General features: G+C 39.6%; 2 protein-coding genes across 2 annotated transcripts; both read right to left on the bottom strand.

Moving 5' to 3' along the window:
- On the bottom strand, positions 1-13498 carry tnfsf12 (TNF superfamily member 12). The gene is made up of 6 exons (XM_041779917.1): positions 12721-13498; positions 11422-11503; positions 9899-9955; positions 9717-9740; positions 9498-9625; positions 1-4485 (listed from the first exon to the last, which is right to left on the bottom strand). The coding sequence occupies exons 1-6, from the start codon at positions 12892-12894 to the stop codon at positions 4210-4212; spliced, it is 741 nt and encodes a 246-aa protein (XP_041635851.1). The 5' UTR covers positions 12895-13498; the 3' UTR covers positions 1-4209.
- Positions 13499-16473: 2975 nt separating this feature from the next.
- LOC121504647 (thialysine N-epsilon-acetyltransferase-like) lies at positions 16474-26207 on the bottom strand. Its single transcript, XM_041779626.1, has 6 exons — positions 26032-26207; positions 25655-25706; positions 24636-24719; positions 19871-19972; positions 19735-19775; positions 16474-19566 (listed from the first exon to the last, which is right to left on the bottom strand). The coding sequence occupies exons 1-6, from the start codon at positions 26092-26094 to the stop codon at positions 19399-19401; spliced, it is 510 nt and encodes a 169-aa protein (XP_041635560.1). The 5' UTR covers positions 26095-26207; the 3' UTR covers positions 16474-19398.
- Positions 26208-27193: the final 986 nt, after the last annotated feature.

Genomic DNA, 27193 nt, shown 5'->3' on the forward strand with positions numbered 1-27193 from the left:
AACATTAAGAAGAGCAGGTTGAGAAGATAGGAAAATATCAAAAAAAGTCCAGGCATTGCATACATCATCATTTTTAGGAGAACCACTTCACAATATTTCTCACGAATTTCCATAAACTTTGACATTTACAAAAATAGAAATCAGGGCAGGGAAGTGTGCAAGACTGTGTATGCATAAGTGTGTGTGGAGAGCGAGGCATGTTTTTCCTCAAAGGCCTTCAGCTATGTGGTTCAGGTTCAGATTCAGGAAGTGAAAATTTAGATGGCTGCTGGTGTGTGCGTCTGTGTATGCAGAGGACACTCAGGGGATTAAGTGTGTGTATGTGTGTGCGGTCTGATCGGTGCTGACAGGGAAATTTGAGGTACATGGGGGTGTGGGGTTGGTGTGTGGGCGAGTAAGGCACAAAAAAGGGAAGAGGGAAATGATGAGGAAATCAAACAGGATATAACGTCTACACTTCAAAATCAGACATTTTTTTTCCATTTCAAAACATGGACGTTTGGCTCCAATTAAAAACACAACGTTCGCTGCAGTAAAGTGCTGAGGAGAAACCAATGTGGTCCGTCCACAAAAACTACTTATAAACAAGAGTGGGCGTGCTGAACCCACTGCTAGAAATACACACTGTTTGCATTGTAGCGAGGAATATTACAGAAAGCAGCAGCAAAACACACAAAAATTTACTGAAAAAGGGAAAAAAAACAGTTTTAATACAAGATCTAATCCAATGATATAAATAATAGAGATACTGGCAGAACTACAAGTGCAGGGTGGCTTTGTCTGCGTTATTAGAAATCGTTTTTCATGTATTTTTTTCTTTATATTCCCTTTGTTGTTATGAGCTAAGCTAACAAAGTGCCTCTATGTATGGTGAGTTCACCACTTTGTTCCAGACTTAAAATAAATAAAGTTGGCAAATCCTTACATCTTTGACGTCTCATTAACTTTGGTTGTACTCTTTGTGGGTAAGTAGCCAAAAAGTTTTTTAAAATAAAGAACCTGGTGAACAGTTTACCTGCTAAATGACCATGTCAGCTTTTTTACATTAAGATTTAGCGCTGACAACACTGGGCTACATTGAAGGTTCAGAGTTACCATGGTTACCACTTGTTGAATTGTTTAACCTGGTTAACAGTTTATCTGCTAAGTCACAAAGTTAGCTTTTTGGAGTAAGCATGTAGCCAAGGCAGCACTGGTTCAATGAGTTAGTGTGCTTGTTTGACAGTAAATCCTTGTTAACAGTTTATCTGCTAAGTCACAAAGTTAGCTTTTTGCATGTAGCCAAGGCAGCACTGGTTCAAGGAGTGAGGGTGGTTGTAAAACGGTTTAACCTCGTTAACGGTTTATCTGCTAACTCCCTGTGTTAGCTTTTTTGGAATTAGCATTTAGCCAAGGCAGCACTGGTACAAGGACTTAATGTGGTTGCTATTTGACAGACAGTTAAACCTTCTTGAGTTTATCTGCTAAATACTCTGTTTGCTTTTTGAAATTAGAACATAGCCAAGGCAGCACTGGTCCAAAGCGTAAGCGTGGTTGTAAGTTTAACTTTGTTAACAGTTTGCCTGCTAAATTCTCTGTTAGCATTTTGAAACTAGCATCTAGCTAAGGCAGCACTGGGCTACATTACAGGTTCAAAGAGTTAGGGTGGTTGATAACTGTTACACTGTTTAACCTGGCGAAACATTTTAGATGCTTAATGCCTCTGTTAGCTCTCTTTATGCTAGCTTTGGCACACATACATTAAACTGCCTTGTGTGGACATCATTCTGTACTGGTTCATGTGTTTTTGTGAATTTCGAATGCAGATATTATCAATTAAAATGATTGTTAAGAACAACCTTTTACTTATGTTAAATTTGGTGTTCAACATCATTTTTGTTACCTGAAGTCACTCCCACCAGCTGCCAGTAACCGCAAACAAAAGTCAGCTAATCTCATCGGTTCCTTTATCTCTGAAGAGACATGATGGCAGACCTGGTTTTTTATACTGTTTCATATTTACCACTAATTCTAAAGTTAACTCTGTGAATATGCTAGCTTTGGCACACAACATTAATTTGAAAAACAGCAGTCATAACCTTTAACTTCTGCTAAATTTGGCTTCTCTTACCATCATTTTTGTGTCCTGAATTCCCAGTGATGCCATACCATCCCAGGATGGGCTGGTGCCACCTGGACCAGTACGTTGTTTCCTTGACAAGGGAAGGATAAAGGTCATAATATGATTGCCAACTGTGCCTGCTCAGGACTACCAACAAGAGGGAGCACTACATCAATTTAAACAACCTAGAGACGAATAGGCCTTACATCTACTGTATATGGATATGATTTGCTTGAAATCAAATATTTAGTAGTGTTTGGATTATGAGGAACCTTTTCTGATTCAGCAGGAACATTGATGGATTCGTAGATTAGGGCTCTTGTGTTCATTGGCTCTTTAAATGGTTAGAATTACAAGGATTGTAGCTTTCCAGTTAGACTTTGAACACACAAATGTCAACATTTTAACTGTAGCTTTTGTCATTTTTTAACTCAATGAACAAATCATCTGCAAGGCCTACCAAAGATTGCGTCTTTGTCAATAAATCAATAGTCAAAGAGTACTTTTTTTTGTTGTTGTTTTAAATAAACTGTAAAAAATGCAGAACATTTCCATACAGCATATGGTAATGTGTATCGTTGAGTTAGCATAGTTTTGAAGTTAGCCTGGTTAACTTTGTTAACAGCTTACTGGATATTACTACATACACATAATTTTTTGATACAGCTAGCTTGTTAGCATTAGCATTTTGCACTAAAATACAGGAGTTAACATGGTAGTGAACTTGGTCAACAACCTTCAGCCAAAATCATGTTTTTGTGATAATGCCATCTTGCAGGCATTGGCATTTTTTTGCTCAAACATTAGCTGGGCAATACGATAAATTAGAGAGTTAGCATTTTGTAAACTGTTGGCACCAATCTGGATAACAGTTTAAATGCTAAATGACCATTCTAGCCTTGTGATCATGCTAGCTTGCTGCTATCAGAATTAAACCGTAAGCAGCTGCTACAATGCAACCTCAGTGAACTTCTAGCATGGCTGTAAACTGTTAGCATGGCTAACAATGTCTTAATCCTAAAAATGAACTTGTTAGCTTTATGAATAGCTAGCTTGCTCACATCACTGGCTTATTGCAGCCACAGAGAGCAGCTAGCATTAATAAGATTATTAGTTAATTTAAACTCATATTATTAAACTTAATTTATAATTTAACTCATATTGGCTCCAGAACAAGGGTCCTTAAACTAGTATTGTCACCTTGATTTTGATGTCATTTAAAGGGCAGTTTTAAACATTTTCTGATGATTCAGAAATCTTTTGTTAGTGATGATTATCGTGGCTTGAAACAAGTAACAAAGGCAAAAGAGACACAAAGCTATATTTAAAACTGTACACTCCACTTACTATAAAAAACTCACCATCAGTGAAGCCAAAACTATACAAAATAATACCTTACAATCAAATCTGACCTTAGAAAAGAGCACAAATTCACATCCATGTTTTTAAAATGTCCCACTCTTTGCTCTTGACTTGATATACACATAAGTATCTAAAGAAAAGGCTTGTAATTTCACACTTGATGTATTGCAGTTGTTAAAATCAGTATACAAAAACGCTTGATTCATAAGGTTTCACAAACACGCAGACGCTGGACTGTATAAAATATCACTGACCACTCGTGAAGGCTGTTTAAAATGTTAGAGTCTGACTCTTGCAGATGTGCTCTCAGCTTCTTGAGGCTGCGCTGACAAAAAAGTGGAAGGTGCAACTTTACTGTCAGTCATACAGAGAGAGTGTAAGCACTTTTTATGACTTAATAAGAAAACTTTTTTCCTTTTTATAAGAAATCTTTTATGTATAGAGCAGATTCCATCCATTATCTTTTCCCTCTGCAGACATTCATTGAGGAATTTTGTCCATTTTGTGTCTTGGTTTTAATCCAAAAGTCTGTTTTTTGCATTCCAAAACAGCACAGCTGTCCAGAGCAAAAAGATTCCACAACAACTTCCACAAATGTCGGGTCTGTCTTTCAAATTAACGTCTTTGGGAAGAGGCTGTGGTTCGTTTTTATGTCCCCATTGCTTATGACTGTTTCACCACATAGAAAAGAATGTCATCCGCGTAAAAGTGATTTTTTTTGGGGTTCCCGGATGAGACTCAAAGCTTCAGTTGACTTTAAAGATGCTGAAGATGTGAGGCGAGGCTGAAGGGTTGCCCACAGTGTGGAGCCTGAAGGACGAGCCCGTGATGGCCTGCAGCTCAGTTCCTCTGTCAAGCCGCAGCAGGCCGGACACCTGGCAGGGCTTCAGGAAGTGGAAAGGGTGCGGCCCAGCGGAGGGGGTCGTCCCATATCCCTCCATGCACTGTAGCTTTTGAGGCCTCTGTCCACTGGTCACCACATCCAGCTTCACATACTGAGACTGCTGCTCATTGAACAACACCTGAAAAGAAACAAAATACAATCTTCATCATAAAAAGCAAGGCTGGGAAAGTAAAGTTTGTGTTTCTCGGGCTTTTGAATATAAACTAACCAGACTTCTTTGGGATTTTCAAGGCTTTCTATCATTATTCTTCTCCCTTTTGTTTAGCAAGATTTTCTCCAGACCTCTGTCAATTTGACAAGACCAAGTCTGGCAACAAGAGATTACCCGAAACATGATATCCCCACTCCAGAATACACAATATGTACCAGCACAGAATGATGTCCAAACAGGGCTGTTTATTATAAAGCTGCTCAAAGTAAGAAAACCAAAAACCGGGGCTGCATCCCAAGGATCTGTTGATCTACTCTAGTCAAAAACCAGTCAAAGCTTGCTTTACTTCAGGAAGTCAGACAAATTACAGTGCAATATTCCCCCCCACACACTCTGCTTTTGATTATTTAAATCAGAGTTGAAAAGAACATTTTACTTTAAAAGATGTGGCTGTTATTTTTAAAGACTAAGAAACTTGTTTGAAAGGTAAAATATCAGACATTTAAACAATATAGTGGACATCAAATATATGTAAACATGTCTTTGACTTTATGAAAGAAAAGGGGTGGAGTTAAACCCTTTATGGTTTTGTTTTTCTCAGCTCTGTGTTCACACTGACAGGACAGCACTTTCTTCATAATGTTAGCGTTTATTTTCATACATCATGTTTCTTGCGAACCCCCCTCTTTAACCATAAGCTCTGCAGCCACGTAGGATAGAGGAATGATCCTGCCTGCTCAGGAACACTCAAGAACGATCTTTATAGACACATCATTTTAAAGTTTCATTGCAAAAGCCTCATTCAAAGAGAAGAAAAACTTTCCAAACCCAAGAGGGCCTTAAAAACGTCAAAACAAAACAAAAAAAGGAAAGAAATCAGTAGTTGTGTTATGTGGTTGAAATTGGTGCTGACACCAAATCTAAGTACACTTGTATTTGTAAACCCAAACTATATTCAATGTCATCTTACAGCGGGATATAAGCCTCTGATTATTTCAGTAGGAGAGCAAAGTAAAAGCCATGGCTGCAGTTTGGAGATATTTTAACAAACATAAGGATAACAAAAACAGAGGAGGGGTTAAGAGCAACCAATGAAAAAAAAACAAACTCAAAAAGAATCTTAGGAACTGTATTGACATTATAAGTATTTATATTTGTACTAAGTGCCGTTGAGTACCAAATTTAAAGACCCTGTAAAGTGCAAATAGATCTGTTTTCGGTATGTTGTATGACAGGTCACTGTGTTATGAGCCCCCAGGTCAAATTTCAGTCATAAGAAACATCTCTAAGTTTATAAAATTAAGCTTCAAAATCATTAAAAATGCGGCAGTAAAATCTGCTCCAGGATGGTGTGGACGTGTCTGCTGAATTAGCTGAAGCCACACCCACTCTTGAGAAATATAATCCCCTCAAATTAAAAAAAAAAAAATGCTACAATCTGAGTTGAGGAAAGCACTCACGCCATTAGACTACCTTTTTACTTTTTGTTGACCTTAGAAGAAGAGACAAAGTCTGTTTTCTGGCTCAAATCTCTGTTATGATGCTTTAAATGATCCATAGACCACTGTAGCTGACAGATTTGGCAAATTTACCTCACAATGAACAAAAAACAGCGTTTAACTGGATTTCCCTTTACAGGGTCTTTAAGTACTAGTACTTATTCCAAAAAGGTGGCATAGGTACATCCCTAAAAATAAGAACCACGTCAGTTTTGGGCTATTATCTGCACAGAGACCTACAGGAATACAACTACCCATAGTTTAAGATGGTACAGTTGTAATCCCAAAGTGAAACAAAAACAGCTTTAAGTGCAATTTCGACAAAGGATTTCAAAATGTGACAAAAAGGGAAGATCGATCACAATTAAGTACAGAAATTATGAGATTAATTGCGATTTAAATTTTTCATTGTTTGACAGCCCTAATTGAAATATTGGTCACTGCAGCTTCGGGGCCTTTGGGTGACCTTCTCACCCCTATTGTTGCTAGGTTTTGGAAGTTATCTTCTGCTTCCCTCAGTAGTGACCATACATTCCTTTTAGATAACTCCATGTACTTAATATTTTCTTTTATTTAAGGAAAAATCCCAAAGAAAACATGAAAACTATGGTATTAGCTGCAGCACTTTGAGCTGAAAACTTTAGCCTCTGTGCAGAACAAAGTGGTATCATATGTCTCACCCCTTCTTGATTCTGATTGGTTTGCGAGGTTAAACCTCTTTTTGCAGATGATGTGATTCTGTATGCCTCTTCAGCCAGGGACTTCCAGCAGGCACTAGGCAGTTTGTATCTGAGTACAAAGCAGTCAGGATGAGGGTCAGCACCTCCAAGTCCAAGGCCACGGTTTTAATAGTAGATTGCTCTTTCCAGGTGGGTAGTGAGTCTTCTCCCTGGTGAAGGAGTTCAAATATCTCAGGGTCTTGATCAGGACAGGGGGTAGAATGGACCTTGAGATTGACCGGTGGAGTGGTGCTTTATCGGCAGTACTGCAGACATTGTGAAGAGGGAGTTGAGCTGGAAGGCAAAGTTCTCAATTTGCCAATCGAATTTTGATCCAACCCTCACCGATGTGATGATCTCTTTGTAATGGCCGAAAGAATGAGGTTGCAGGTACAGTTTGTGGAAAGAGATTCCTCATAAGGAATTTCAGTATGAATAGAGATAGGGTGAGGAGCTCAGGCATCCAGGTGGGTCTAGAAGTAGAGCTGCTGCTCCTTCGTCTTGAAAGGGGGCAGCTGAGGTGGTACAGGCATCAGATTACAATGCCTCCTGGTGGCCTCCCTGTGGAGGTCTTCTGGGCGCATGGAAGGAGACCCCAGGGTAGACTCAGGATTCACCGGGGGGGGATTATGTATCCCATCTGGCCTGGAAAGACTTGGACGGGAGGCGTGATATTGACAAGCATGGTGCTTTTTAAAAAGTTTTATGTTTTTTAATGAAAAGTGCTGCCAGCACAGCAACAAAAACCATTAACACTGAGGACGTCTTTGCACTCAAGATGCTGAAAACACTGAAATGCATTCATTTTTGGGTTGCAGCAATGCCCCTTTTTTCAGAAGTACTTACATCTGAGTACTCACTGATACCAAGTACAAATATAAATACTTGATAATAGCACAACACTTGTTGAAATTATTTTGAAAGTTTATTTCATCAGATGTTCCCTCTTCTTGAGAGTGCATCAGTGTACACTTTGCAGTCTGCACTACTTTTATTATCGTTTTTCATGTTAAAAACTCTGCAGACATGGATCCAACATTGCCTATCTGCTCAAATAATGAGAGGCTAACATCACGCTGTGAATTGAGTTCAGTACTGGCAATATTTTACAAGTATGAGTACTAAGGCCTGCTAATTGCATTGGTGTCAGCGAATCAAATTGGTGTTTTTTTTTTTAATTACAGTGCCAAGAACAATATACAGTGCCTACAAAAAGTTTTCACCCCCTTGGATATTTTACCCTTTTATTGATTTTATAATGCAATGATGGTCAATATAACTTGCATTTTTTGACCAATTTTTTAAAACTCTTTAATGTCAAAGTGAAAACAAAGAAATGTAAATTAAACAGAAATATATAAGGTAAAAAATATAAGTGGTTGCATGAATATTCACACCCTTAAAGTCAGTATTTAGTAGATGCACCTTTGGCTGCAATCACAGCACTGAGTCTGTGTGGATTGATCTCAGTCAGGTTTACACATGAACATGTCTTTAAACCATTTCTGTGTAGCCTTCCCTGGATGCTTCAGGTCATTGTCTTGCTGGAAAAAAATCTCCAAAGCCGTGGTTTTCTTGCAGACTGAACAAGGTTATCCTCCAGGATTTTGTTGTATTTTGCCGTGTTCATTTTACCCTCTACCTTTACAAGCCTTCCAAGCATCCCCACAGCATGATGCTGCCATCACTGTGCTTCACAGTGTGTTTGTGGGGCTGTGCAGTGTTTGGTGTCCAGCAAACATAGTATCTTGTCTGATGGCCAAAACGCACCATTTTGGTCTCGTAAGACTGAAGAACTTTCTTTCACCTGACCATGGAGTCTCCCACATGCCTTTTGGTAAACTCTAGTCCAGGTTTAAAGAGTTTTTTAACCCTAACCCTTTCTTCAACAGTGGCCTTCTCTTTTCCACTCTCACATAAAGCTTTGGCTGGTGAAGAACCGAGGTAACAGTTAGTGTATGCAGAGTCTCTCCCATCCCACTCAGAGTACCTCAGAGTATTCATTTGTCTCTTGGTGGCCTCTCTCACTAGTCTCCTTCTTGCACAGTCACTCAGGTTGTGAGGATGGCCTGATCTAAACTGATTTACACGTGCCATATTCCCTTAATTTCTTGATGATGAATTTAACTGAACTCTGGGAGATGTTCAGTGCCTTGGAAATGTTTTTATTTCCATCCCCTGACTTACACTTTTCAATAACATTTCCCCTGAGTTGCTTAGAGTGTTACTTTGTCTTTATGGTGTAATGGTAGCCAGGAATACTGAGTAGCCAGTGACTGGACCTTCCAGACACAGGTGTCTTTATACTACAATCACTTGAGACACATTCACTGCACTCAGGTCATCCCCATCTCACTAACTGTGAGACTACTAGCGCCAATTAGCTGGCTCTCTGTTGAATTAGGCCAGTCAGTTTAAAGGGGGTGAATATTTCTGCAGTCACTTATGTTACATTATATATTTTTGTTCATTTGACATTACCTTGTAGGACTCTGTTTTCACTTTGGCAGCAAAGAGGGTCTTTTTGTTACTGTTGGTCAGAAAAGCCAAATAATATTGACCATTACTGATTTATAAACTCAATAAAAGGGTAAAACATTGGAGGGGGTGAATACTTTAATAGGCACCGAAAATGGACAAAGGCCCTTAAGGCTTTGGTCCCCAACATGGGGGGTCTCCAAGTAATTAATATTGGGAACCATTGCTTTCAGGTGATAAAAACAAGAGATTTCTGTTAGTATAACTCCCAGTTCAATCTCACCTGGCAAAACAGGAAGTAGACGCCAGCTTTCTCCACAGTAAAGATGCCTTGTTCCTTGTTGTACCTCACTGCTTTAGTCATATTCAGTGTCCTCTCCTCCCAACCTTTTATCACACCACCCTCTCCAACTAGCACACACAGACACATATCCAAGGTTAAATCTCAAACAGGTAAAAGTTTCACCCATTAAACTCCATCCTTCATTTTTACGAGTCTTACCTTGCTGAGAGGAGACTTTGGTAACTGATGGAGAGATTAAAAAAAGAGAGACATTGAGGGGAGAAAGAAAAGGGAAAGTCAATTAAGATTTTACGAGTGCAATCGTATCGGGGTCTATGATTGAAAACCACTTCAGCAGATGCTACACGAGACGGCTGCAAGGGATCTGCCAAGCCACTTACTCTCAAAATGAGACGCCGCTTTCTTTCCACTTCCACTCCTCCCTCGCACCGTCCCCCCTTCGGAAGGCAAAGAGAGACACAATATTAGTTTGACTGGCAGATAAAAATACTTGTGGCTTTTTGATAAAACAATCACTGCTGTCCATCTGGGTGTGCGTGTAAATTTGTGGGTGTTTTGATTCGACCTGGCTCGTTTTTAACGGGGCTAACAGATGGGCTAAGGATTTCCTTTCACGTGCTTCGATATATTTCCTTAAACTGTTATTTTCAGGCAGGAGCGTGTGCCTCTTTCGCTTTTTTTTTCTTTCCTGCAGGGGCTAATCTTAGTGCCAGCTGGTCGCAGTCATGTAGAAAATACAGGAGACAGAGAAAGAGGAGATGGAGTGAGGGAGGATGGATAGCAAGCGGGGAAAGTAAAAGACAAAGCTAGGATCGCTAAATAAGAGAGATGAAGTGCCGGAAAAAGAGAGTCAAAGAGGTCTTTGGCTCAAGAATAGAGTGAAGCAACATCTTTGGATAAATACAATAAATAAAGCACAACACTTAAAGGCTGGAGCTGCAGAAAGGCTGCTTTTGTTTCTCTCTAAAGAGCTGTTTTAGCTTCAGACTACAGGGAACTTTTAAACGCAGATACAACTCATATACTGTGAAATAAATGCTTTATGTTTCAAGCAGGAGCAGCCAAACATGAGGCCCCCGTCTTCAAACTGGAGTATTAAACCCCTGCTAAAATAACTCACAGGTGGGTGACCCTGTAGATTCAGGATTCGCTATGGGTGAGCGTTAAGCCCTCAGGCTGGCCTGAGTTTCCTGACTGGAGCTGTCAGTCATTGGGAGGGAACATAACAGTAGTGTCCTGGTCGTCAACTTTGCACAAACTCAAAAAAGCTGTTTGGACGATGAATTTAAGAACTTTTTTAATGCCTTTTGGATGAAAAAGGGAGATTTTATGCTTGCATCTGCTGGGGTTCTCTGTGGGTATTTTGGCTGGATGTGCAAATCTTTAAATGAATCATTTGTCAAATTTGGTTTTTCTTCCTTCTCCTGAAGAAAAAGCGCCTCAGCTTTGAGTTCACCCTCGGCCAAATGTGGACAATCAAGCCGTCCCGTGATGGTGACGCAAGCAGGGGCTATAAATACTGCAATGATAGGTCATCAAATATCACCGCTTTCACAACAAATCATAGCTGTGTCAGTCGTGCATTTGGGGGGGTGAAAAAAGAAATCAATTTCACTGCCCAGAAGCGTGCAACAAGGCCTCGCTCCTTCGCCAGCTGGTTTTTGTGGGCTCCGAGGACCGCTCCGGTCAGACCTGTAATTTCTGAAAATCCAGCTGCCTACTTTTTCCTGTGTCAACTTTTAGCAGCGGGTAGTGCCTGCTGCGGCCTCGCTAGACCTGACCAAAGTGGCATGTGGGCCAAGAGTGGCCGGCGTTTGTGTTAAATGTTCTCCCCCTCAAAAAAACAACACAGTGTGCTTGGTTAGTATTGTCTTTGCAAAGCTCTAGAGAGGATCTGAAATACCGTCTCTTTTCACTCTCTGGCCCACGAGCAGCTCTCGTTTCTCCAGAATGAGCTGCACGATGGCTTTCCTTTGCGTGTTGACCTGTTGGAAGAGAGAAAAAAACAGCATTAAGATGTTTCCAATAAGTTTATTATGGCTTTTTCAAGCAGCCACATGTCTTCTCCAGTTATCCTGATGCCATGCTAGCTTTAGCATCAGCCCACCACTTCCTCCGAGGCCAGTTGCGACACCTAATGCATGTTTTTAGTGCTTTGCATTCCTTTCACTCCCTTTCTGATTTTTTGTCAAGGCAGCAAAGTTTTAAATCCTCTGGCTGAGGGGCCTGCCGAGTGACCGAAGCAGGCCTTTTAAGAAGAGGAGAAGGAAAAAACAGTGTGTTTAAATTTACTGCTACTGTGGAAATAAAGGCAGCGAGTTGCTCTCCAGACGTTTGCTTGCTGGCTCTCATCAGGACTTGGCCAACGGTCAAATGGACAGAACGGGGCCCCTTGGGAGAGCTCCAGCATCAACACTCCACGTGGCCAATCTTGGGGTGTTTGTGTGTGAGGGGGAAGGAAAAGGTATGCGTGAGTATGTGTGCAACCTGTCCCCCTGATCTCAAATCCAGCATAGCCTGGTTTTGGAAATATTTAGAGACGGGAAGAATTTCCATCAGCTCCTTTTGGCTGCTTTTAGAGGAATAACTTTCCTCGTGATGCAACTCAAGCTGGAAGCTAACATTTGCTGCAAGTGCAAGAAGCTTTTAGCTGCACGTTGCATGAGTTTGCATTGAATTTAAAGTGGATTCTGCGCTTTTACCCCACTTAGGAGTGATCACATCCTGCGTGTGGGACTTGATTTACACTTGCCACACTTCATCTTGCAGCCTCTGTGCGCTCAGTTGGATATAAAAGGCTCACGTGCCAAATAGTTGAGGCTTTCCAGTAAATTGAGATAAAACTGGAGCACAACTGGCACCAGACTAATTAAACATGGCGGGAGGAGGGGAGGGAAAGGGGGGCAAAAATGAGCAGTAACACCACAACTTGACTGCACTTATTGGTAAGCAATAAAAGTGCCAAGCAGAGAAATGGTGCAATAAGAATGGAGTACGTGCAAGAGGGGGGAGAAAGGGGGAGTTGTGAAGTGTGTGGAATTGCATTTTTCCATACACCCCCCGCGATGATTCCACAAAACCGCAGTCATAAAAGAAGTTACATAAGAAATGCTTAAAGCTTTGCAAAAGTTGCAGCGCGTAACGTAAATTTTGGCCCCCAAAAATGCATGCTTCTCCATTCGTTTTTCAGTAGGATACTAACCTGCTCCAGTCGGTCCTGCAGGACTTTGAAGGACTGCGACAGGTCCCGCGTTTGCCGCCAAGTCCACGCCGTAAACAGCGCGCTGCACGCGGCCAGAGACAGCGCCACCAGGGCCAGAGACGCCCAGACGACCCGCAGCTTGCGCACTCGCCTCCTCTGCAGAATCCGATGCATGTTGCTGCAGACTGCACTGCTGCTGCTGCTACTCCTCACCGCCGCCGCAAACCATCCGAGAGCCCCGCTTCAACTCCATTCCAGCAGCGCGTGAAGTCTCTCCAAATGCGTCTCTGTCCAAATGTCCATTTTGGCACAAAAGAAGCGGACAGCTGCTTTTTTAAGGACGCGCCGATCTTTATGATTGATTTAAGCTGACAGATGAGGGTTTTCAATCAACAAAACATCCGCTCATTCCTCCACACACATCAAAGCCACCATCCTCCGTGTGCGCGCGCCGTCTCCAAACAGCAGAAAACTGTGCTACTCGCGCACATCAACTGTTGCATCCTTCTCCTTGCGTTTCGTTGACTCAGCTCTCTTGTCTTCCCTTTAAACGGCGTGCTGGGGGGTCACTCTATTAGACAGGCTGAGCACACACACAAACTCACACAGGCACACACACACACACACACACACACACACGCGAGGAATCGGAGGTGAACTTTCCGCACGCTCTCAAACAGCTCTGATGTTGTGATAGCCGCGTGCATCCGCCGTAAAAAATCAACTCAGGGAACCGCAAGGAAAACATACGAGGCGCACCGGAGCTTCCTCTGCTGCTCAAATCACTTTCATCAACTGGCATGCCGTGAAAATATGTGCCATTCACGCGTGGGACTGTTCCGTTTGAGCCCACACGGTGGCAGTAGCGTATAGCTAAACAACCCTTTGCTCTGCTTGAACTCCTGTAGTATCAACAGGTGAAGAGAAAAGCTGATATTTACTCCATCAACCGAGTAAAAAATAATCCCCAAAACAAAGTTAATGCCGTAATAATTTTTTATCAACTCAGTTTAACTGGGTTGGCTTTATATTTTCAAAAGTTTCAAGCGTGCCTTAACAGAAAAAAAGGTTGAGAACCCTTGGTCTAGCGTGGTCTCTCTTGCCCAATGATAGGGCTCCAGCCCTCCTGTGACCCCAAACAGGATAGGTGGTATGAATAATAGATGGAAGGAAAGAATTAAGGAGCTACATTATCGCTACAGAACAAGGAAGCAGAAAATAAAAGACTTATTTCACTGTTGATTTCTGACCTCCTCCAAATCTAAATCACTGATATTTCTGTTTTAAAAATCAATATGCACTTTTCTTTGTGTTCTTTTAGCTCTGAACAGCAGAAACAGATATTAATTCAATGAGATTATTAATTTAGACCTTGGGAGGAATGTCACGGAACAGCTTTCAACAAGAGAAACATTTCTGCAGTGGTCCCTTTCTTCTGCAGCAGCATAATGATTTCAAAAAGCACCATGAAGAATTATTTTGTCCTGAATCAAGGACATTTGATTTTTTGTCAAAATTTTTTTTTAAAAAAGAAATAGCTTGATATGCTTGAGATGTTTTCACATGATTCAAAGCTATGAATAGTTGCCAACTATTGTCTTTCTGACTGGTATAATTTAATATTCCTGTTTCCAAACTTTAATATTTAACTAATGACTCCAGACCAGTGGTTCTCAACTGGTAGGTCGGGACCCAAAAGTGGGTCACGGAGCAGTTTTCAGTGGGTCGTGGCAAAAGAAAAAGGTGGCAAAAGTCCTGAAGTCCTTATTGGACATGCATTGATACCTTTTTATTCACTCTGTTTATCACTGAAATTGGGTAAATTTAAATGTTTGATCAATATTTGAACTACTTTATATCCTCTTCTTAGAATAAATGACTAGGCTACTTTTCCCACACTAATGAAGTCATTTCTCATGTTCTCTGGAAAACTGGCAAAAATGTACACATAATGATGGGAAAAGAGGATATAAAATTTGTCAGTTTTGTCTCTTTTCTTTTTTATTTCAGGTTTTTTGGTCCAATCATGCTTCAAACTGCAACACATTCAATTAACTAAACATGTGTTGTTGAAAATTTTGGGGAAACTTGGGTTGTGATCCATTGTAAGACAGACTGGTGGGTCCTGAAGCCAGACCAGTCTATCTAGAACCACTGCTCTAGACAAACACCTTTTCATGACTCCTTTCAGTGGAGCTTGTAAGATGAATACAGGTAACGTGGGCAAAGAAGCTGACAGCAGCATAATCCTGACACCAAAAATGTAGATAATAAAAAAATGTAAACACATTAATTGTATGGTATCATATCAGATCTAATGGTACTTTATCACATTGTATGGTAAAGTGTCTTATCCTATCACATCACAATACATTTATCTTATCATATTGTACCATACCATTATATTGCATCATCCCACATCGTATCATATCTATTATCCCAAAACCATTTCTCCTCCCCGATACTGATACCAGAGTTTTGGGCATCGGCTGATACCGAGTACCAATCTGGACTTTCTGGACCGACTGCAAACTCAAAACATGGCCCACTGAATAGAAAGGCAATGTACAGCCTCTCTGTGGCACTTCAAAGTTGTTTTCCAACTGATTATTGTGAGTTTTACAGCGAAATATTCAAAAGACAATGACACAGAGGGCCTCATCACAGGTTCACTATCTTTCATTACAGTATGCTCTATTCAGGCCATCTAAACAAGTAGTTTGACAAAACATGACGTGATTATGGAACAGTTTGCCAGCCCCTCACAAAGCACTTGTCGTTAGCATTTGTTAGCATCAAACTATCAGCAAAAAAAAAAAAAAAAGTAAATCTAAAATTAAAAACAAAACAGACCTAGGGGCCACATCAGGCCCCCCACAGCTTCCCATCTGGACCCCAGAAGCTCAATTAAATTGAGAAAACTGCTATGGAAAAAAAAGTTGCGGTATTTAGGGTGTCTTTTCCTTCTTTCCTTATATAATCCTTACTGATATTTAAGTAACTCCAAAATAAGTGAGATTGAATTGTTTTTTAAATGTTTGATCAGTTTTACTAAAAACCAAGTATTATTAACTACAAATAGCAAATAAGATGCATGACAAACTTACTGATATGTTCTTGATTAAAGCAGCAGATTTCTGCGCAAGTGAGTTTATTTTTGACTGCCTGAGAATTAACATGAAATATATTTTTCCTTCATGTGTTTTTTACCAATGAGGACACAGCACATTCACATGAAACTACATGGCAGCCCCAGAAATATGTGGCCTAAATATCTCAATCGCCCCCTTGCGGCTTGCTGTGGTACAGGGATTTATCTGCGTGAATCTGGACTGAGTTCACTGCTGAAGGCTAGCAGCGATTTCTTGTTGGTCAATTTCTGCATCCTAATACCCCAACAACTGAGAAACCAGTGTGTGGCACTCACAAGCGTTGCCTGCATGTTCATGTTTTACTGCTTTAACTTGGTTTCAGTGTTTGGTGTTTTTTTTTTTTTTTTTTTTTTTGACAGTGAACACATAAAGAGCACAAGTGCCTAGCATCTTTTGCTTAAAGTGTCCGTTTGTTTGAGTATGCTGACTGTAGGTCAGATGGATTTGTTTGCTGCCAACATTTCACAACTTCAAGTTTTAAAAGTTTTTCTAAAGGTCTCGCTTTCATATATTAATTATTTTTCCAAATAGGACTAATTTATGATTCAAGTTATAGTTAAGTCAAAGAGATATGACACAACTACGTATTCACACAACAAAATCACTTCAACTGCAGTCTGACTGCTTTTATTTCTCAGTGTCGAATGGAGAACATGAATTAACATGAAAAAACACTCAGTTTTCAGGAATGGGTGACAACAGGTGGGCTGAAAATACATACCACTCTCATGCAGGTTCTAATGTAACATGGCTTTAAGACAGTTTATTTCTAACATGTGTCAAGTTATGAAAACCCTATAAATCCTTTTGGATCAACTTTGATAGAAGAACTGTGATACTTATTGTATAACGAGGGAATAATTATGTTATGAAGCCCTTTGTAAACTCGTTGAGGAAGTGGAAAAGTTGACTTTTTGGATTCACATGATTTTCACAAGTATCTTTGATCATAAACATTTCAGAGACAAAATCAGAGAAAAAAAAAATCACATGAAAATGCACTAAAATGAAAACAGAAATATTGAAAGCACCAAGGTTCCTCTACACAGCTGTACTGATTTAAACTGTGGAAATAAATGGTTGTCTCTTCTACTTTCACTGACCGATACACCAGCAATTACAGTTACTTAAAAACACAGTATTTACACTAAAAATCTCACAATCATTTCAAATACCCACTTTTTTTTTGTAATTTGTACAGAAAAAAACATTATCCAGTATCAGTTATTGCAATAGGGCTCAAGGTTGAACTTACACTACAAGAATCAACGCTTAGAGCAAAGCATAAGGTTGTGTTTTTATAGCCTTGGGTTGGCGTTGTGCCAAAGTTGAAGTCAATGGGAAGTACAAACAAAATTTATGTTTTCTTGCACTGTATGTTGAATTTTTGGCTCATGTACTTTGTAATAGTATAATGATGTACTTGTATTTATATATTGCACACTGAGACAAACATACATGAATATTTTACAACCTCATAGAGCAAAAATTAAAGATAACAATGGGTCATTCTTTAATTATTTTGTAAACAAAGTTTGAAAATAAAATTGCAAAACCTTGAGAGAAGGGTCAGTGGCTCTTAGATGTTTAGAGCTAGAGAAAACAAACTAAATATAACCTGCAGCTCAGACTGTTTTCATTAAATTGCTGGAAATGATACAAGAAGTTAAAAAAAGTAGACAGGATATAAAACAGAAGTGCAGACCAGAATTATGCCCCTTTCCTTTCAGTAGGATAGATTCAAAGACACAAACAGAGCACACTCCAAGACTTCAAGTTTTTAAATCCCCCCCAGATGCTTCCTTTTTTGGTCTAATTTCAAGCAACCCTTTTTCTAAAACCAGCCCACGAAGTAGGTTAATACTGAGCTCAGCTGACTCCTTCTCAAGAACTGTAAACGCATACAAGATGAAAACAGTGCAAATACCAGCATTGTGCTTCACAACAGCCTAACAGTGCTCCTCATAGGGAAATGAGGGGAGAGGTGACACCTCTTTTGGCTGCTGCATTGTTTATAATACATGTAAAGGGATAAGATGCCCAGAACTTGCGCTTTACCAACAGTCATAGCATAAAACAAGCAGCTTGGCTTTCCACTGCATAACATTTTTCTGAATATTTGTGTAAAAAAGGCTGACATTAGTCATTCTAAGAAAGAAAGTCACACAATCCCATACATGCAACTATTAGACCCTTCAAATTCCCATATGCTCCACATTCTTCACACTTATTTGATCAAACACATAAAGGTGCTCTGAGTCATAAAGTATCACAAGGGTAAACACAAAACACATTTCAGTGCCTTAGTCGTGTACTATTATATATATTGCATGGGCCCCATTCCAATACTTTTATATTGCATTATTGAGCCTTTAAACAATGAGCTAACTGACTGTTTTGAAACCCTGGCTAATAAAGCATTAAAAGGTAGCAGTCATGTTGAGGTGTCACATTATTATCATTATCATTATTTTTATTGGGGGGAAGTTAGCCGCACATTTTAGCATTCCAACCAAGCTAGCTACTATAGAGTAAACTGAAAAATACAGTAAAGTGCTAAGATTCTGTATAAGCTAGCTGCATTATTTTGTGTTATTTTAATCTAAACAGAGCTGTCAAATATGAACTAGCTGAAGTGCTATATCAGAGTTAAGGCTAATGTTAGCATTACTGCTTTTTTGATGAATTGGAGAAGATTTTCCCTCCATGTAGCTAACATTATTCATGCTAGCTTATGTTTACTACTCAAGTGTATGCATGTATTAGTCTATTCCCACTGAGGGAAATACTGGGGTTACACAGCCTAGAATGAAAGAAAAACAAATCCCATTGTGCTTTTTCAGTATTTTCTAGCATAGCCTAGCTTTAGCCTGATTTTAAAGCATCTATGTTGCCATAATGTGTACAATTTACTTTTATTCTACCATCTTTATATGCTGTTTCAGCCAGCTAGAAACAAAAGACATAAGAGGGAAAGTAGGTCTCTGCTAGTTAAAAGAGTTAGCCTGCTAATTAGCCAGCGCTAGCCAACCAAAGCTAATAAAATAAGCCATTTGTCATTTCAAATATAAAAAACAGCAAAAAAAGATGATTCTGCTTTTGTTAAAAGCTCTGCAAAATTTAGGACTCATTTTTTAAAATAATATTGTTAGCCAAATTGAGTAAACAGTTGCTTTTTAGCTATAGCAACTATACTATAGCAAAAACTGCTGTAAACACCATAAATTAATCTAAAATAATTTCCCTCTATCCCTATTACATCTATCCATCTATCTAGCTTGCTAGCTAGCTGTTTAGGAAAACAGCTGCTTTTTATTATCTAATGCAGAATCAATAACAGCTCAACAGATGTCGGTGTCCAAGTGGGCTTAAAAAACAGTCAATTATCTTTTTATCCCATTTATTCATTGAGTGAAATTTTAATACGATTGTCATAGTTAGGTTTTGGAACGGGCCACTCTATCCCTGTATCGTGTATGTTGACCTTAAACTCGCCAAGGTCTTGTTGCCATCAGCTTGGTGCTGGTTAAGGCTGGGCCAGGTGCTCCAGTGCTTCTCCTCTGCAGCTCATGTAATGGTAGCCCATGTCAGCCGTAACATCGGTGCAACCCTGGTTCAGGTAAAAGTCCATAGAGGATTTGTTCCAGTCCAGGACGGTGAAGTTTAGCTGACCACAGCCGGCAGCCAAGCCGAGCTACAGGAGAGCAAAATAAAGCAGAACGTTAGACAAGAGAACTGCTTTATTGCATAGTTTGTCAACAACTCAATATAAATTGTCTTACATTTTTCACATGCAAATGGTTGCAGTATTTCTCCAACTATCACAGCAAGATTTTCTAAAGATTTTTTTTTTTTAACTGACCTGTGCTACCTTGCTCATCAGTGCTTTACCAATGCCTTTCCCTGTAAAACACAAACCACATATCAATTAAGACTTTCTGCTTTTACAAACAGTGACTTAAAACCACTTAGTGTGTTTTTGAAGCAGTTGGTTTTACCTCTGAAATCCGGCATCACGTACAAGTCCTCCATGAAAATGGCTCTGCCTGACCATGAGCTGTAGGAGTAGAAGTAAAGTGCATAGCCTATCTTTGTATGGCCTGAAAACAAACAGCAAATATGTGAAATAAGTACATCAGAAAGTTTTAGAGAGCCAATCAACTTTTAACTTTTTAAATCTTTATCCAAATTTTGTTCTTGTATAATCAGCTATCAAAGTTAAAGATGTTTTCATAGCACAATTCAAAAAAGTCTTCATCTTATTTTTAGCCACATGGAGATGGTAAAACCAACATCTACATTCACATATACTATTGTAATAAATATGACATGACAAGTTAGCAAAAACTGCAGATATTACATTAGTCAACTGCCTGTACAGTACCCAAAACAGTATTCACCACCTTGGATGTTTTACCCTTTTATTGATTTTACAAATTAATTAGGGGTGCACCGATTGCAATTTTCTGGCCACCGATCTTTAAAAAGCCTGACCTGCCGATTCCAATTTTGGCCGATACCGATTCTTTTTAAACTGACAGCATACACCTTCAATGTTCCAACCTTATTTTATTGAAAAACACTGAACAATACCCGTGAAACAATACAGACTTGTTGTTTTAACTGTACATGAGGTAGTTCTCTCAAACATAAATTAAAAGTTTAAAGCATTGCGGTCCAAACTACTAAATTATATCAGTTCCTTTAGTCTTTCATTTTTCACACTTTAGTAGGTAGAGGTAGATAAGATCAGTGGATAAGATCAGTTTCATATGTAAGTATCGGCCGATCGCCGATCACCCAAAATTAATACAATTGGCACCAATCGATCGGCTGGCTGATCAATTAGTGCACCCCTAAAATCAATCATGGTCAACATGGTTTGGTGCGGGTGACTGAAAAAAAAACAACTTTAATGTCAAAGTTAAAACAGATTTCTACAAAGTAATGTCAATTAAATAAAAATTCCAATGTAAAATTAGTGATTGTATAAATATTCACCCCCTTTTAAATTGACTGACCTCTTTTAACACAGGTCTAGTCAATTTGTCTGGAAGGTCCAGTCACTGTTTAATCAGCATTCCTGGCTACCATTACATCAAAGAGACAAAAGAACACCCCAAGCAACTCAGAGAAAAAGTTATTGAAAAGTAGAAGTCAGGATGGAAAAGCAATTCCAAGGCACTGAACATCCTCTAGAGTTCAGTTAAATCCATCTCCAAGAAATGGAAGGATGTAAATCTGCCCAGATCAGGCTGTCGTCACAAACTGAGTGACCATGCAAAAAGGACACTATTGAGAGAGGCCAGCAAGAAACCTGTTAGTCGTCTGTACTCTGAAGGAGTTACAAACTTCAGCAGCTGAGATGAGACTCTATACAACAACTGTTGCTCAGGTTCTTCACCAGTCAAAGCTTTATAGGAGAGTGGCAGAGAAATTAAATGTTGAAAAAATTCATGTTAAATTTCGACTGGAGTTCACCAAAAGGCTTTAGGGAGGCTCCACAGTAAAGAAAGTTCTTTGGTCTGATGAGAACAAAATGGTGCTTTCTGGCCATCAGATAAGACGCTATGGTCAGCGGACACCAAACTCTGCACATCACCACAAACACACCATCCCCACTGTGAAGCATGGTGGTGACAGCATCATGCTCTGGGGATGCTTCTTGGCAGCTGGCTCTCGAAGACTTGTCAGGATAGAGGGTCAAATTAGTGCAGGAAAATCCTGAAGGACAATTGTATTCAGTCTGCAAGAGAATCACATCTTGGGAGATTTAATTTCTAGCAAGACTATGACCCAAAGCATACAGTGAAAGCTACACAGAAATGGTTTAAAGACAACAAGGTGAATGTCCTGGAGTGGCTGAGTCAAAGCTAAGACCCCAATCTAATAGTGAATTTGTGGCCCAACTATAAAAGGGCTTTTCACGCCCAATCCCTGAGCAGCCTGTCAGAGCTTGAGCAGTTTTGTAAAGCATAGGGTAAAACATCCAAGAGGGTGAATACTTTTTTATAGGCACTTTATATATGAAAGTGGCCCCACCATCCTTATATTTTTTGGACATCCCTGGTTTATAGTCTCAGAAACAGGCAAAAAAAATGGACTGTGAATGTAATGGATATTTCAGCTACAGAGCAGAATGATTACAGGTATTTAACTGGACTGGGTATAAATGTTACCCTTTTCATTGGCAGATCATACATAACACACAGTCCTGCTCAAAAGATATTAACAGTTATATAAAAATAATCAGTGTAGTTCAACAGTCCAGGAAAAGTATCAAATTTGCAGCATTTAGTACTTTTTTACAACAAAAGCTAACATCTTTTTTTAATATGTTGACATAGTTATTTTTATCCTTTGGTGTACTTATTAGTCTGTTTACAGCTGTCAAAAGCTTGCTGTCAATACCAATCAGATATCTAGACGCACTACTTCATGAAGCCTGGAGTCAGATATCTGAGGGTAGAGGTGACTGTATGGAAAAAGGCTGTGTCATGGAAAAAAAAAAGACCTAGCTGAGCAGCAGAGCGTACGTTAATGTTCTCTTTATGGTCCTCTAAGAAAAGTCGAGTGTTAGCCTTGTTATGTAAGAGGTATAGGGAGAGAGGTTGCATTAGCATTGTGCTGTATCAGGTAATAAGAACGGCTTAATGAACCTGTTGACTGTGTTTAATGCAGCTGCTCTGAAGCATGTGCTCCACAACAACAGAATAATGGACTTCAGCTCTCACTGCAACTGATTAGCTTCAGTCCACTTCAGGCTGTGTTACTAATGCTGTCCAGAGATCTTTTAATGACAGTTTCTCTAATCAAAGGCAAACATAACCATAAAAGATGGATTTTCTTTCTCGCTGTGGAGCACATTTATAGTGTGAGTAAGCTTTCCTCAAGGCTGTGAGTATTTGGGTTCCATTCAAGACTAAATAACAGTATTTTTATCCTAAGATTGGTTTAAACAATAATTTAGCTTGGCTAGATTTGTGGCGTATCCAAATGAGCCACTTAAGACTTGGGGAAATGTTCAAACAGTCGTAGCCGCCATTTGGCTGAAGGCCTTGAAATTGAAACTGTCATATTTGATTAAAGATTCAACCAGAAATAAGAGTGTAACCAGCCCTGTTCACACACACTTGTTTAGAAATAATGCTGATGCACAGCAGTTTTCTTGGCTGACGTATAGATGAATGTTGCCCTCTGGCAAAAGTTCAAGTTATGTTACATCAGGTGGGACTTTCTGTCTCAACAACTAAAAGACATGCACAACTAGAGCTGGAACTAGCATGACAATTAAACAAGGTTTATCATTGCCAGACAGTGACAGGACAGTGGTGGGTCATGAAGCAGAGCTGGGGTGGTATCTATGGTAGTGTGACTGGTAGAAATCAACATGAACTGTCCAATGAAGTCAACATTTGACCTCCAAAAGCTGTAGCTAGCATGCATTTCTATGCCAGTGATCTCAGTCTTAACAAAACATTAATTTGCACAGTGATGTCAAACTCATACCTGTGTGCTCACAATGATGGAGAGAGGAGGGAGATCAGGCTGAGATCATGCAGCAGCATGCATTTATGATAAAGGAATGCATGGAAATCAATGATTATATTGTTAAAAACATTTTATAACAACAATCAATGTCCACCTTGTGGACATTACCGAATAACTCTTTAAAAAGATGATGTTTCACGTTTTATCCAATTATTCTGACAGGTAAACCTTGAGAAGAGTTGGAAAGACTTGTAAATAACTCAGAAAACAATGGAAAGCAAAACGCTGTTGGTTATAACAGTTAAAATAACAGTATCTGCTTCTGCCACACTTTCTAACACTGACCATGATGTGGCTAATTCCTCTTCGCTAAGTTCGAGCCTCAGCAGCCACTTAAGGATGCTGCCTTTCTGAGCTAATCAAAAAAAAGGTTGCAAACGTTATGCGAATGTGCAATTGTTTTTTTGCACACTGATGGATTGGAAAACCACAACACAGCTCCATATAGGTAGTTTAGAAATCATCTTAAGTTTCAGTTTCATTTGCAGCCGTGAATCACCGCTGCGTTGAGAGGAAGGGGAGGGAGCAGCTTTAGCAGATCAGCGATACATTCTATTTCTTCACAATCTGAGATCGTCCTATCATGCATCCCTAGTGGGTATTAGTGCGAATCTGAAAGAAATGTCCCCCAAGGGGTCCTGAAAAGGGGGCCTGAAAATCTTGGCCTGCACACTCTAGTCAGATCATCTTGGAGTCAGAGGGGATATTGCTGCAAAGTAAAAAAAAAAAAAAAAAACAAAAAAAAAATCCCAGAAAGTGTTCTGGAGATAACAGTTCACAAGCAGGAGCTGACAACGAGGCCCAATTAACTTGAAATTTGACCTAAAAAATCTAATCAAGCCATCTTAAGTCAGAGTTGGCATGTGCAATGTTTAAAGAAGGCTCTCACTCTGTATATTTTGAGATAATTTTAATGTAAAATTTTAAGAAAAATAAAAGAAAAACCTGCTCAAATTGCCTTGAAAGTCAGTGCAATATTATCATCTGCATTGAAACATTCCCGATAGGAGACCAAAAACTTTCAGTGGATTTTCTCTTCGTATCTAAGGCTCTGACTACCTAGATTTTGTGATGATTTCATGGGAGAGGGGTTTGAGGTAACACATTACAAGAATGGCCCAGATGGATGGATAGACAGACTTCCATTATATGTAGGCATAATAAAACAACTTGCTTCTTGGTCACAGCTGGAAGTGAAGAGTTTCTACTCACCATCTTTGGTTCTGTGCTGTTCTGGTACCTCAGCGATGATCCCATGGAAGAATGGGTTCTTGGAGAAGCCATCCTGCTCCAAGTCTGCATGAAAAGTAAAATGCTTGTGATTTTAAAGTATGCAAAATTATTCAAATTCTCTTAAATCAAGGTCACACTTTTCATCATCTGTCTGGTCTAACTGGTCACATTAGTTCCACTGAATCTACACAGTTATGTTTTGCTTGCTTTAGCAGATGTAGCTGGTCCCACTCCCAATAAAGCAAGAATTTCACCTGCTCAGAATCAGTTCAGCCAACATAACCACCTTTTCTAATATCAGGAAGACCTATTAAGGTATTTGTGATCAACTCAGATGGCTGCTTTTGGTGTTCAAGGTGAAGAATTCCCATTGAGATGCCCAGCAGACGTGGAAGTAGGAAGACAGTTGTTGTTGTCTTAAAATAATAAAGAAGTTCAAAGTAGAAGGATGGACAAAACTGTCTGCACAGAGCATAAACAAATGTCATGGTGAGAGGTAGCCAGTGTTGCTGCTTTTTATTTGTTCTTCTTGGCAGATTTGCTAACCAACTGCATGCATACCACCACAAACTGAATCGGACTGCATACGTAAACAGGTGTGCTCGGGCATAGAACATGTTACTGATGTGGAAGCAGGTGAGTGGGAGGGGGGAGCAATCATGCTTGAGTATAGTTCGAAAGAATCATGCATTTTGCATGCTTCAGTCAGTCAAATATCATGACATATTTTATGGCACTCTTCCAATATATGGATAAAAGCAGCATCACTTTACTGTGATATTCTAAGTATCCTAGGAAACATACTTCACATTGTATCACGATTAGCCCTGCAATTCCCACCTCTTGATGCTGTTAGGCCTGCTTTCTATCTCCAGTTGAATGTTATTTCTAACCTAAATTATTTCTATACGCTCATCACTGTTATGAAGGTCAAACACATTTCAAAGTATGGCCTCAAGGCTCTGATATTTAGCTTGCACAAAGGCTTCATACTGTACCTCTCTGTGTGATTTTCACATGTTGTGAGATTTTCTCATATTCAGCCAGTTCCTGTGAACATATGAAAATAGGATCAGCTCTTATCAGTTGCCAGGAATATCATACTTATCTCCATGTGTATGCCGGTTATTAGCATGTAGTCTATGAGCTCCAGTGGCTGCACTGACACAAATACACACACGTGACAAATCTGCAGCTCTAATATTAACCCAATTACATCTCAATAATCTAATAACAGCAACATGGTCGACATACAGCCATCTCCTGGCGACAGCATGTGAGTCAGAGACAGTTACGTCCTCGAGTCAAACATACACAGACGCTTCGTCTACAGCCATGCATGCACTCGAGTCCTCGCGCACACGTGTCCACTCACCATGATCATCCGCGCGATGTCCTTGCAGTCCTCCACGTTGGCTGCTCGGATGGAGAACTCCATGTTGGGTAGATATGATGATTTTGAGGCTCACAGTGAGTCGGTTTCCTCCCTGGTAGATCCGGAAGACAAGCCAGACAGGAATGGTCGTAACGGTGCTTACAATCAACGGCTGAGAAATGGGGAGCGAGCGCCCCACCCAGGGAAGGCGACAGGAGGAATAGACGAGGGGTTATGAAACAAACATGATGAGGTTCATGACTTTTAACGTGTTGAATTTTAACATTTCACTTAAATAACAATTCAGATACGTATGCTGTGGTAAAGTGATTGTTAATGTGTTGCTGAGGGATTAAATTATCCCTGTTTTGAACCATATATTTTACACCTGTCTCAACTTGTCTCAACCTGTCTTGCTCCTATAAGCACACACTTGGCGTGTATGCTACTTTGTGGACATGGTAGGTGGAACAATGTTGATTAATTTGCAAAAAGTCAAACGTATTTTTTTTTAATAATTTCATACCCTGAAAATGTATAATAACAAGCTTACTCCCACCTACAGTTGTAAATATTCTGTCTTTTCTATGAAAAACTGATTCTGTCTGACTATAACCAACTTAAAGTAATTCTGGATTATCCTTAGCTGTAAATGTGCTATTATAAGTTATTTATTTACCTATTAATACCTGTAAACTGGGAGATCAGCTCCCAAAACCTTTTAATTATTTACCATATTTACAATATACCATAAAAGTTGGGTCATCGCGTAGATTGGGAATGAAGACTGAATGCAGTGATTTGCAAATCATTTTCAGCCTATATTAAACTGAATTCAGCTCAAAGATACAATTTTTAACGTTCAAACTCAAAATTCACTATTGTGAAAAAAATATTTACATGATATTTTTGTCAATTTAAAAACGGAGCATATTGCTGAATTTGAAGCCACTCTGGTGGAGCCATTTGGAATTGGAAAATTGTGGCTTCTCGACCTGCATTCAGTCTAGATCTGTCTCCCATCAAAACTGTATGGTGGTGCACAAAATGAGGCAAAGAAAATCCCACCATGATGAGCAAGAATGGGAAATGATTCTGCTCTGAATACTTTCCTTTTAGCTTTGAGTCATACAATCTTATCTATCTGATTGTCTTATTTTTA

This window comes from Cheilinus undulatus, linkage group 22 (genome assembly GCF_018320785.1).
Source record: "Cheilinus undulatus linkage group 22, ASM1832078v1, whole genome shotgun sequence".
NCBI lineage: Eukaryota > Metazoa > Chordata > Actinopteri > Labriformes > Labridae > Cheilinus > Cheilinus undulatus.